The following is a 12500-nucleotide window of genomic DNA, read 5'->3' as shown; positions in this document are numbered from 1 at the left end:
GCCTCGTTGCTCGGGCTTCACGACTACCACGACATCATTAAGCAGCCCATGGACCTCAGCACCATCAAGGTATTTGCCCTAGGGATTTACACACACACACACACACACATTGTTTTTCCCAAATACAGTGTGTTGCCTAAACCTCTCCTCCTCTCTTTGTCTTCAGCGTAAGATGGACGGCAGAGAGTATCGTGACGCCCAGCAGTTCTCTGCTGATGTTAGACTGATGTTCTCAAACTGCTACAAGTACAACCCCCCCGATCATGATGTGGTGGGCATGGCCAGAAAACTGCAGGTAATGCACTTACTCCAGTTATATTGAAGTAATAATTATAGTTTTTGCAGAAGCATAATATAAGTCTATAGTCTATATTCCTCACATCATCACTGTTTTTATCTGGTCCACTCACATACTGTTCAATCCTTTTAGGACGTCTTTGAGTTCTGCTTTGCTAAGATGCCAGACGAGCCTCCAGCACCGCCTAGCTCCTCCTCTTCCTCCTCCTCCTCTTCATCGTCCTCTGAGAGTGAGGTCAGCAGTGAAAGTGAGGAGAGCGAGAGCAGCCCTAGCTCTGACTCTGAGGAGGAGAGGGCCAACCGGCTGGCAGAGCTGCAGGAACAGGTTTGTACTCCAGTGCATATCATTTTATTATATTACACCAAGATTAAACAACTATCCGATGAGTCTTGACACGAGAGAGAGATTCTAGCTGTAAGTGGACACAAGTGGTGTGGAACCTCTCTCTGGAGCTATTGACAACCGAAACTCAGACTGGAGAAAGTCGAGAAAGAGGAGCAACGATGAAACCAAGTCCCTTTATGATATAAACATAGCATACCACGGCCTGTCATGAGCTGTTGCTAGAATATCCCTTCCTCGGTATTCCATTGACCCATCTGTGTCTCTTTCTCCCTTCAGCTCAAAGCTGTACATGAGCAGCTCACTGCACTCTCACAGGGCCCCATCGTCAAACCCAAGAAAAAGAAAGAGAAGAAGGACAAGAAAAAGAAGAAAAAGGTAGAAAAAGAGAAGCATCGGAAGATAGAGGAGGAGGTGACCCCTGTTAGACCGCCCAAGACTCCCAAGATCACCAAGACTCCAAAACCCAAGAGCAACCGAGGGACGGGCGGTCCTGGAGTGCCGGTCAAGAAGGCACAGAGCAAGAAAAACAACAAGAGCAAGTGAGTCCTGCCACCTGTTGGACACTGTTGGTACTGTATGTGGTGCGTGCTGTGTTTGCCTGAGGGCATGTGAAAGATGCCTCAAAGGGACAGACGGATTGCTACATGCTGTAAGATTTCTATTGAAATTGTTATTGTGTAAAATCAATATCAGTTCGTAGTAAAACAAGTTAAAAGTACATCATCCATGCTGTTTGCTTGGCGTTTCCAAAGCTCTTGTGTTGACATGACTTTTCTGGGTTCCAGTGGACCATCTCTTAACCATGTCTCCCGCTCTCCTGTCTCCTGTCTCCCATCAGAACCAAAAAGGGCGGCATGACGTTCAGCATGCCTCAGCCGGTCCACGAGCCCATAGTGAGTCATTACGACTCAGATGAAGAGGAGGAGACGGCGCCCATGTCGTACGATGAGAAGCGCCAACTCAGCCTGGACATCAACAAGCTTCCCGGGGAGAAGCTGGGCCGCGTCGTTTACATCATCCAGTCCCGTGAGCCCTCGCTCCGAGACACCAACCCAGAGGAGATCGAGATAGACTTTGAGACCCTGAAGCCATCGACGCTGCGGGAGCTCGAGAGATATGTCATGACGTGTCTGAGGAAGAAGCCTCGTAAGCCATACGGTTAGTTGAAGAGATCGTGAAATATCTGCCGGTTTAGGCCCATAATCAAACCGTTGGATTGAATGTTGATGTTATCTTAAATATTTCATCTTCAGGATTTGTAGACCGTTGATGAGGTAGTGCAGTACATCCATCTTATGGCTATTGTTACTTTTGTGTTTCCATACAGCAAGTAAAAACAACATTTCTGGCAAATCTCGGGAGGAGCTCACTCTGGAGAAACAGATGGAGCTGGAGAAAAGGCTGATGGACGTCAGTGGTCAGCTCAACTCTGGGAAGAAGCCTGCTAAGACCAAAAGTAAGTCCTCCAGTCTTAGGGAGTACGGGGTTGGGGCTGAAAATCACTCAGTATTAATAGTAACTTTCAGAAATATAGTGGACCATGATAGTTATGTCAGGAAACTGGCTGGTGTTAAATTGAACTTAAAGATGCAATCCGAAGTTTAATGGCCGCTCATTATTTTTCACTCAGGTAGGCGTCTGGTTCATGTTCAAAATGACTTAAAAGTAACTAAGTGTTAATGATAAAAATATATATATATATTCTGATTAGACTTTTCCAAATTGTATACATTGTCAACAGTTGTACTTAAAGATCCACTTTATAAAAACATCCATTGTGTTATGAGATAAGTGCACCATCTGTTTGTGATGGTTTAATCAGCTTTCTTATATTTACTCCAGCAGAGAAACCAGCAACTGAGCAGCACACCCAGCCGTCACGTCTCAGCGCCAGCAGCTCCTCCTCGGACTCCTCTTCATCGTCTTCTTCCTCGTCATCTTCAGACACAAGCGACTCAGACTCTGGCTGAGAGGCAGATGGTGTTTCCACATTAAAAGGGTCACGTGAGGGACCCTGGGTGTTTCACTTTCCACCGAGCGGACTGAACTGCAGTAGAGCTACCGGAGCTACCGGAGCCGCGGGACGGATCAGACGAGACAAGCACTAGGCAGAACTGGTCCGACTCAACCAGTGTGAAACCAAGAGAGAGAGAGAGAGATGGGGCTCCCTACGCTCGGCCCATTCATCCAATCCTGTCCTGGACACAGAAGCGCTGAGCAGGGATGGAAGGAGGAGACTGGAGTCCTGCCGTTCTCTGGAGAGCCGGCCTTGCTGGACAGAGCGAGGGACGCTCCATCTCCTGCCAACACGGGAGAAGAGCGACGCATGCGTTGGAGGGATATGGGTGCTAGAGCCAGAATCTGTCTTATTTCTGGAGATAATTTCCCTTCTTCCTGTGCTCTGTCTTTATGATGTATAGATATGATGTACAGTTATATAAATATCTATTTTTCTTTTATAAAGAAGCATTTTATGGAGTAATTTATTCCCTCATTCTGGGAAACAGGTGCGGACGGAGTTGTTTTAGTTTTTGTCAATTTTTTTTTTCTGGTGTGATAAAGAGGGTAGAGGCAAACACGTGAGCGAATGTGAACGTATGAATGTGTCACGTACGCGTCTGCATGTGCGAGTGTGAAATCCTCATAGTTTTGACGCAGGCGTTGAAAATCAGTCAGCACGCAGAAGCACCTTGGTTCAGTAGAATACCGAATGCATGCAATACAGAGGAGCTGACGAACATCTGCATACTACTTTACTGCATCCTTGTGTACTCATGGTCTTGTTTGAAAGGGTTGGCCACTGTACAGACATGTGACCTCGTTCCACATCAGTTTATACAAACCCCATGTGTGCCGTCATGTTTTTTCTTTTTTCATCCATTTCAATTTCTCTGTAAACGTGTTGCTTTTTTTCTTCTTCTGACCAATCTGCTAATAAATTGTGAGGACGTGTCTTGTCCACTCACCTGTGCCCAAATAACTTCTCGGTTCTTCTGATTTCTTCTGGTGTTCAGATTCAGTTTGCAAAAGGGTTTTTCTGGTTCTGACATTGATATTTGATTCAAGTAGTTGAAGCATTTTGGGTGGACTTCCCCAATGGGCCATCACTTCTTAACACCATGGTGTCACAAAAAGCAGAACTGCTTTGTCTTTTATTACAATTTGGCCTTTGAGATCTGGCAGGTTAAAGTTTTATTCTCTGCAATAACTTGAGTTTTGTCTAAAAGTTAACTTTTTGTGGGTGATGCCTGGTTGGTAAGGTTAAAAAGCAAAGCTGCTTGTGAAGACGTGAAAGTGTCTTTTTCAATCTAGGGATCCAGCAGCCAGCTCAGACTAAACCTGGTTTACTGCAGTGCGTGATAACTGCACAGTTTGTCTGGAGCACTAAACCATCTAGTGATTTAGGTACGGCTGTGTGTCTATCTTGTTCTTTAAAATCGCCTGTGGCTTGAGATTGGAATATTGTATGTTTGACAGTGATTATCTATTGAGAAGGAATTTTAAGGTTTTGTTCACAACACTGAAAGTAACTTTTCAATTGAAGTCTACTGTAAATGATGCACAGATTAACTGTCAGGATTGTAGAAGTGTACATATTTTATAGTCTCAATCTTCGAGCATGTTTTGTTTTTTCCTTCAGTCATTTTAGTCGAGCTGCTTTTTATTTTTTTGTCTTCAGTTATAAACCGAATTACTCCAGTTATCAGTCTTACTTTTCTGGTTTGTCAGGAATCTAAATGCCTCTGTACTTGACTCCATTGTTTCTTCTGAACATCTGTACATAAATAAAGTGAGACAAGTTCCTCTTTTCACTGACTGGGGATATTTTATTTACAGATATGTCATTTTTGGAACTTACTGAAGTCATGCAAGTCTGAGAATGAGAATGTTTGACATGACTCGAGATGATAAACCTTTGAAAACAGTGACCCCTGCTGTTACAAAATGTATTAACACGTATTAACATAATGCTTTTCCAGCGCAGTAATTAAGATCCAGACCAGCTCAGTGGCCAAAGTGACCTTTTTTATTTTCCTCTTTAGAAAATATCACATTTTAACACCACATATAAAAAAGATAACTAGCAGTGACTCTTTCTCTACGGTATACGTTTTCTTTATCTTCACAACTCCTAGAATGATCAAATAGAAAAAGATGACATCCATTCAGTCACACATGACGACTTAGTGTCGTTACGTTTGTAATTATGATGAACGAGTCTAATCACCCGGTTAAGAAAAAATACACTTGATGTGTGAATATTTGTTGCGAACAGTTTTTTAAATTTATTTTTAGTTCAAACTCTGCTCCAAAAGTGTCATGACTGCGATTCACAGGATGTAGTTTATCATCTGCTCCATGGAAACAGGAAGCCGCCACAGGATGTTATTTATTTACTTTTTGTTTTGCAATAGGAGACTTGGGAACCGAAAAATATCGACAGCTACATGTTGGTAGCTTTGTTACAAGCTATGGAAATGTTGCCGTAATGGTTGTATGTGTTCTAACTACACAACTGTGCCGTTATGGTAAAACTATTTATTTTGAAAGTGTATACCGGAAGCAATCGTATGCTATCGTTTCTGTCTGTACACTGGCACTGAGCTGGCAAGAGAGCAGTGCTAGATGTAGACTGCCACCCTGTGGTCACACCGCGTTACTACACCATGTGCCAACAGTCCGTGATGGTGTAGGACTGACCCACTGTCAGATCATCGCGTGTATGAAGGCTCTCAGACATTTTGAGCCCTTTATGAACACTTTTACGCAAAACTGCATTTTTTGCAGACTTTGCCCAAGATAATTATCCACAATTCATAGCAATATGACGTTAAACACGGGGTTACCAGTGGAAGCATGGATACGTAAAAAAGGTCAACAAAGAGGACGGCACATGTGTTCAGTATTACATTTACTCAGAAACATTAAGAATGAAAGATGGAACATAAACACACATCAGAGGAATGGAAGCAGAGATTATATTACACAGATTTATTCATCAAACTGTTGATTTTGTTATTGAAGCTGTTTTGACAAATTGACAATTCCCTATACTCTTGTGAGGCAAAAGCCTGGAAGACGTTCAAATCAGGGAGTAAAACAATACACATTAACATCTGAATCTGACCCTTTTCCTGAGAAACAAGCGCTCTGCTCTCTTCTCTCTGCATGTGGTAGAAGGCTGCAGGGACTGTTGCTGCTTTCTTTCCTCTGACAGTGAATGTCCTACAGCAGGGTGTCAAACTCATCTCCACTCTGGGCCACATCAGCATCACGGTCGCCCTCAAAGGGCCGGTTGTAACTGTAAGACTGTATAACTAACTTCTCCTAACATATTGTTAAATAACTCTCTCTGCATTTGATTATTGTTTATTCAAGTGTAAACATATTGTACATGCAGTTATATAAATGAAAAATGATATTTAAACACATTTCTGTTATTATAACATAAATCATTTTAATTGAGGGTTAAGAAACCCACATGACTCTATCAAAGATCAAACTATTAAAGAAAATAACATAGACAAATATCAAACACAAGTTCTGACATTAACTTTGTTCAAAGCTGTTTGTTCACCTCTCTGCATCACTAATGTTCCTCCCTGTCGTCGTCCTGTGCATGCAGCTACATCCAAGAGCTGCTCACTGAGAGTCAGGTCTGATGAACATGATAGATGATGTCTCCGTGTTGTCTGTGCTTTCATCAACAGTTCATTACAAACACAAGTACCTGCTCGTCTCTTAGCTGCTGTGTTGTTAGATTGCTGCTCGTTCATCAACTCGGTCTGCGATGGTGTTTCTTCACAAACTGACATTTGTAAAAGTCTGTATCTGGTCGGAGCTCTGCTCACATACCTTCAGCATGCACTGGGCTGTAGCTGTGTACATATATTCTGCTGTGATTGCAGTCTGCCTTTTAGTTCTTGGACAGTTTGATGTTTTTCTTGGAGGCTAAATTTAGCTCCGTGTTTGGTGTCAAAATGCCGACGTGAATTGTATCCTTCATCACCGACACGCCTCATAACACAGAAGACAGACACGTTGTTCTCCTTGAAGCACAAACATGTATTCACTTTCACATCTTTCATTACATTTTTGACACAGGTGTCAAACTTGAGTTTGACACCTGTGTCCTACGGTAACCTGCGCTGCAAGTTAACCAATCAGCTCACTGGGAACATGCAGTCGTCCTTCCTTCAGGATCCTGACAGGAACTAAAGCAGTGACTTCAAAATAAAGTGACAAGTAGTAAAGAGCAACAGATATTAGTATCGGTCAGTCAAATCTTTATGAACGCAGCCACAGTTTTAAAGATGAAATATAAGAACGAAAGCTGCATTTGAATGTTTCTACGTTTCCTCCCGTCAGCCTTGATGCTTTTACTCTCTTATTCCATCACTGCAGCTCAGAACAACACGAGGCAGCTGTGTGATAACAACTGGAAATAACTCGTATACTCTGTTGTCTTTCATTAGAAACCGATCCACACAGCTCCCATAATTCATATTAATGCAACATCTGGATCAGACAGACCTCTTCATGATCCACTCTTCTCCTCTCTTCATGGTCTTACATTATTTTAACATATTCATGAAGTCTGTTCATCATCAGACGGCGTCTCCGTCTTTCTGTGTTTTAGATGAAGAGCAGAGAACAGAACACAGTGAAGAGATTTATTCAGTCCTCTCTCCTCCTGCGTCTCCCAGGGTTCCTTCCTGGTCCTTCAGGCTGTGGCTCAGGCTCTGGTGGCCTGTGGAGCACCCAAAGGATCCATCGTTACCGTGGGCAGCATCGTGGGAAAGGTCTCTGCGTTACACTTTACATATTTAGCTGAAGCTAAAGTTTGGATCTAGAAAGGCACGTATAGAGGTGCGATGGTGGGATTGTCCACAACTGTTAAATGATGAAGTCAGCAGTATTTTCATCCTGGACCTGTCTTTAGTTCACTCAGAGCTTCAGTGGAGTCCAAAGGGACCAAATAGAAGCAGTCAAACCCCAAAACCGATGGGAATACAGTGGATAGTTCTAGTCATTTAAAACGTGTTTAACAGGAATGTTTCCTTTAGCTTTCTAATCAACGTTTCCCAAAGCACAAGATCCAAGAATACACACAGAAATCCATCTCGAGCTTTATTCTAAAAAACAATATGAAGCCAAAGACACACATGAGTTGTTGAGTCCTCTGTGAGAGTATCTGCTGTGTGAGTTGAACTTTGACTGCTTCATGAACATCTCCAGTGGAACAGGACTGATTGTGTTTCCTGGTGTCTGTGTGGTTGACGTTGGTAGGTGGGAAACATCGGACAGGCAAACTACGCCGCCTCTAAAGCAGGAGTGGAGGGTTTAACCAGGACGGCTGCCAAAGAGCTCAGCAGGTGAGAAGAGTGACGCACGCACACACACACACACACACACACGCACACACACACACACACACACACACACACACACACACACACACACACACACACACACACACACACACACACACACACACACACACACACACACACACACACACACACACACACACACACACACACACACACACACACACACACACACACACACACACACACAGCTGGTAACAGTCAAAGTGTTTAGAAGTTAGAAAAAGAAGAATCTCCACTCACTGGCTTCTGCTTCTCTTGTCCTGCAGGTTTGGGATTCGGTGTAATTGTGTGCTGCCCGGTTTCATATCGACTCCCATGACGGATAAAGTTCCAGAGAAGGTTATTGGCAAGGTACAGCAGACACACTCACACACACACACACACATTTAGTAACACTTCATTTGTCAGGAGGGAATCAACAAATGTATTATTTAAGCCAGGAAGGCAATATGTAAAGTGCTGCGTAAATACTCTTTTCATTTTTACAAGTTAAATACAGTAAATAAACCCTTTTACAAAGAATGTTTGCTTGTGTTTTAGATTAAATGCAGTTAGTTTCACCTCTACAAACACTACGATAGACTTTATATCAGCTTTATTTATGTAGCATGGTTCAGAACATGGGGAAACTGAGTTTTCTCTTCAGTATAAAATAGCTCCCAAACTGCTGACAGTGCGTTCAGTGGACTCTCCTGAGTCATCTTCATGTCGACGTTTCTGTAAAGACAAGCTGTTGTGTGATTCTCTTCAATGAATCTTTGAGCAGCACAAATGGACCTTTGTGCTTCTGGCTGCAGAGTCTTGGCAGCGATCTTTAAACCACAGCAAACCAAACTACAACCTTCTGCATTTTTAATGCCAATGATAATGTTTATGATTCATATTTTATGTCATTTTTCTTGACAACATTTTTATGTAATATCATGACAAACTATATTATTTTTAATAGTATGCTGTACTATTACTTCACATGTCTTTTTTCAGGACATACTATGCTGTATTTGTTTAACGGCATACTGTACTATTTTCATGAGATACTATGACGTCTTTTATGACATTTTAATGGCAAACTATGATATTTCAATGATATTGTAATAGTATATATAATATAATAATCATTTACTTTTTTATAACTTCATGGCATACTATACCATGCCATTTTTATATTATTCATGAGATTCATTTTGAATAGCATGGTATAGTTGCTATGACTTTTTATACTGTATCTTTTTTTATGACCTACTTATTATCTTTTCATTGCATAATACACCATAACATTAAAAAAATATTTTATAATTGTTTATGACAATGTCCTTTTTTTAACGACAAACCATACTATGACTTATTTATGGCATATGTTACTGTACTACGACTGATATACAGTATATTCACACACATATGTGTATCTATATGTACACACATATATATACACATACACATATACAATTATGATTATGATAATTATGATATATACATATACAGTATATGCAAACACACATATTCACACACATAATGTTGCCACTTCCTTTTGTCAATTTGTATATTGATAAGCTAAGGTAACTCTCTCAGTTAAAGAGAAATGACTGCCACTGTATTATAATAATAATATTCACATGGCTCTCGAGTGGTTTTATACTCCACTTTTTCTCCTTTGGGTGAATCAATATATTGATACATTTCTTCACTTTTTGCAGTATAAATATTTGTTGTTACAAACATCATCACAGTTATTATTTTGGGTACAGGTGTCTGAAAAACAGGATTTGCGGATTTGTGCCGATAGCATCAACAGGCGTAGCCGTCACTTCCTACAGCTGCAATAACACGAGACTGATATGAGAAGATTAATGACGAGATAATTATCAACATATCTACCGGCATTACCTTTGACTAAACTAGAAGCGTGATTCCCATGAAACTATAAATACATCAAGAGGTGTGTCCTGTCTGTCTACCTGGTCAAATGACTACTGATGGGTTTGGAAGAAAAACAAGAGTCGAGCAGCTCTTTTTAAAAGATGATATATTACAGAGACAATTATTTAAAAAAAAATTACTTACACACATTATAAAATAATACTTTTTTCTCTTTTAAGCACCATATTTTAGTTTTTTGTTGAAACGTTTGCCTTCAACACAATAAAAGCAGACACATATTAGAGGTCATTCACTCTGGAGAATATCAAGGTCAGATTTTTAAATTTTTAGGTTTAGCCACGCTGCCCCCGTTTCCCTGCTATAATAACAATCAAAATAAAAGGACAAACAATAAAAAAACAAAACAAATAAAACCAGAACCCTCGTATGATCTCGCCCCACAGCCACGTTGTACTTACAAACAATACTCATATTTATCCCTTTTAATCCCCTGGTGGCTGACAGCTGTCTCCTCCCTCTCACATCCTCTCCTGCCCGCCGTGGTCTCACATAAAAAGTCAGAAGATGATGTCACAATTTGTAGCGCCTCAGTAGATCAATGCAGGGGCTGAGTCAGCAAACTGTTTCAGCGAAGCATTAACCCGAGCCTAAAAACCAAAACAACGACAAGGAATGTGACAGAACTGGAGAGTCACCATTTAATCATTACAGAGGAAGCAACATTGAACAGCACAGTACAGTTGTTGAAAACACTAAGAGGGGATATTCCAATAAGATATGGCCACAGATTCTTTGGTTCTACAAAAGGAGTTTGGACAGGGTGTGAACAGGAGCACCATCACTCAGGCTGGCAGTGAGTTTAACATGTGAGTCACTCGCTTCACTTCACCTCCAAGTGTCAGCTACAGCAAATAAATACAAATGGAATATACCACATTTGACTGGAATATTTGGTGGTCCGTGTATTATTCAATCTCAAAGCACCCTGTTTGTTTTAAATAAATACAATAGAATATCACTATTTCTGTACAAATGGAATGTAATGCACATTTTCCCCAGTAAAAAGCTTCATGAAACTGTAAAATAGACTAAAGAAAATGAAGGACTCAAAGTGAATACTAAAGGTTTCATGCTTTGGTATAATTAGCACCTTGCCACACAGTTTCTTTCAGTAAAGCATGCGTTTTATTCACTGCTGTATGGCGAAAGGAGGAGGCAACTTTGAATCTCATATACATATTTAAACCCTGACGATGTTCAGCGCTGGGATGCGACATCAGAAAATGTATTCTGGATGGAAAACAACAGTCAAAGTACCCAGAAGGTGACTCAGCAAATACTGGACTGGTGCGTGGTAGCGACCCTGGTAGGCTGATCTAGGAGCTGAAGAAGAAGCATCAGCCCTTTTAGAAGGCACCAGTAACATGCAAGTACAACCGCGTCAAGTTCAGCACAGTTTACAAAAGTAATGGCTTTTAAATTCACTGATCTGGGATCTTCTATCCTGCCTCTGCATGCAGCAGGTTGAATGAATCCTGCGTCACACTGGACTCCTTTAACCTCGCTGCATGACACCGGGAAGCATCTTTTTATCATCTGTTTCAGCTGTTAATCACATTGTTGGACTCTGCAAGGCGGTCATGAAGAGAATATTACAAAGAGGCAGCAAGACAAGACAAAAAAGGACGCAGCTGAGAGCTCTGTGTTTTAAATGTGAACATGACTGACAAGTCACTGGACTTTCATTCATTTCTTACAGAACTAGTTTACTAGTTTCTGCTCGTTTGGTTTGATGTCAGAACTTCAGGCAAGTGCAAAACAGGTAAAAAGTCCATTCAACACTTTCAATTCTGAACAACTTTTCATCTGAATGACTTCAGGTTTAATCACCAAAGCAGTTGAGCAAAACACACCGTTTAACTGCTGAACATCCTCGATGCAGACAGCTACATAGGAGCCTCTTGCACCTCTTGGTCGCAAAAGAGCGACTGTCAACCACGTTGCTCTCGGTGTGAACTTGGGATCCAAAGAAGTGGAAATAGTGTCCAAGTGTGACCTATTTTTGAGAAGAAGTGGGAGGGGAGGTAGAGCAGAAGGGATGAGTGGAAAATAAAAGAGAGACAGCGGGGAGGAGAGATGAGTGAGAGGGGGGCGATCAGAGACGAGGGGGGGGCTTCAGGCCTCAGGTTCCCGGCGTGCTTCCCCAGGCCGGCCCCTTTCGCTGCTGGTACAGAAAACACTGTTTTATTCCGAAGAACACTCTCTCCTGGTTTTTCCTTCCTTCCTCGCGGTCGTGCGGCCAAACGATGGCCTCCGCTCCGCAAGTTTTTTTTTTGTATTTCTGTCCTCTTTACTTTTTTTTTTTGACGTCCATTAATTGTTGGGAGGATGTCGCTTTCCCGAGGCACGTGCTTGAGAGTGAGTGTTTGTCTCACGAAAGCACCTCAGTGTAAATGTGTGTGTGTGTGTGTGTTTCATATCATTTACAAGTTAATTTACAAATTACTGGGCGTGTATGTTTCTTATATATAAGTGTCTCTAAGTGCATGTGTGTGTGAGTGAGTATTTGCACGTGTTGTTTCTTT

The 12500-nt window shown here is 41.5% G+C and overlaps 3 protein-coding genes across 5 annotated transcripts in view; 2 read left to right on the top strand and 1 right to left on the bottom strand.

Annotated features, from left to right (window-relative positions):
* brd2a (bromodomain containing 2a) overlaps positions 1 to 4418 on the top strand; it is an 11986-nt gene extending 7568 nt beyond the window's left edge. For 2 of the 3 annotated variants that reach the window (XM_079288452.1, XM_079288450.1), the window contains exons 6-12: positions 1 to 69; positions 167 to 295; positions 431 to 622; positions 920 to 1182; positions 1482 to 1801; positions 1971 to 2099; positions 2486 to 4418. The exon at positions 1 to 69 is cut by the window's left edge and continues 471 nt beyond it. In XM_079288452.1, coding sequence (XP_079144578.1) covers positions 1 to 69; positions 167 to 295; positions 431 to 622; positions 920 to 1182; positions 1482 to 1801; positions 1971 to 2099; positions 2486 to 2613 — 1230 coding nt within the window. In that variant the 3' untranslated portion in view covers positions 2614 to 4418. The remainder of the gene's footprint in view (positions 70 to 166; positions 296 to 430; positions 623 to 919; positions 1183 to 1481; positions 1802 to 1970; positions 2100 to 2485) is intronic. The other variant, XM_079288451.1, reaches the window with a different exon arrangement.
* A 714-nt stretch (positions 4419 to 5132) lies between these two features.
* Positions 5133 to 8427, top strand: LOC306791109 (estradiol 17-beta-dehydrogenase 8-like; the record flags this gene model as incomplete). Its single annotated transcript, XM_079287734.1, has 4 exons — positions 5133 to 5138; positions 7351 to 7446; positions 7934 to 8019; positions 8304 to 8427. 4 exons carry the CDS (start codon positions 5133 to 5135, stop codon positions 8425 to 8427), a joined length of 312 nt encoding a protein of 103 aa, XP_079143860.1.
* A 2075-nt stretch (positions 8428 to 10502) lies between these two features.
* col11a2 (collagen, type XI, alpha 2) overlaps positions 10503 to 12500 on the bottom strand; it is a gene marked incomplete at its 3' end in the record, with an annotated part of 54928 nt that continues 52930 nt past the window's right edge. Inside the window, exon 66 of the mRNA XM_079287733.1 lies at positions 10503 to 10562. Within this exon, the coding sequence (XP_079143859.1) occupies positions 10503 to 10562 (60 nt within the window). The remainder of the gene's footprint in view (positions 10563 to 12500) is intronic.

The sequence above is a fragment of the Melanostigma gelatinosum genome (assembly GCF_949748355.1).
Source record: "Melanostigma gelatinosum genome assembly, chromosome: 17".
Classification (NCBI taxonomy): Eukaryota; Metazoa; Chordata; class Actinopteri; order Perciformes; family Zoarcidae; genus Melanostigma; species Melanostigma gelatinosum.
The sequence above is the reverse complement of the archived record's forward strand: the minus strand, read 5'-3'. Positions and strand labels throughout refer to the sequence as shown.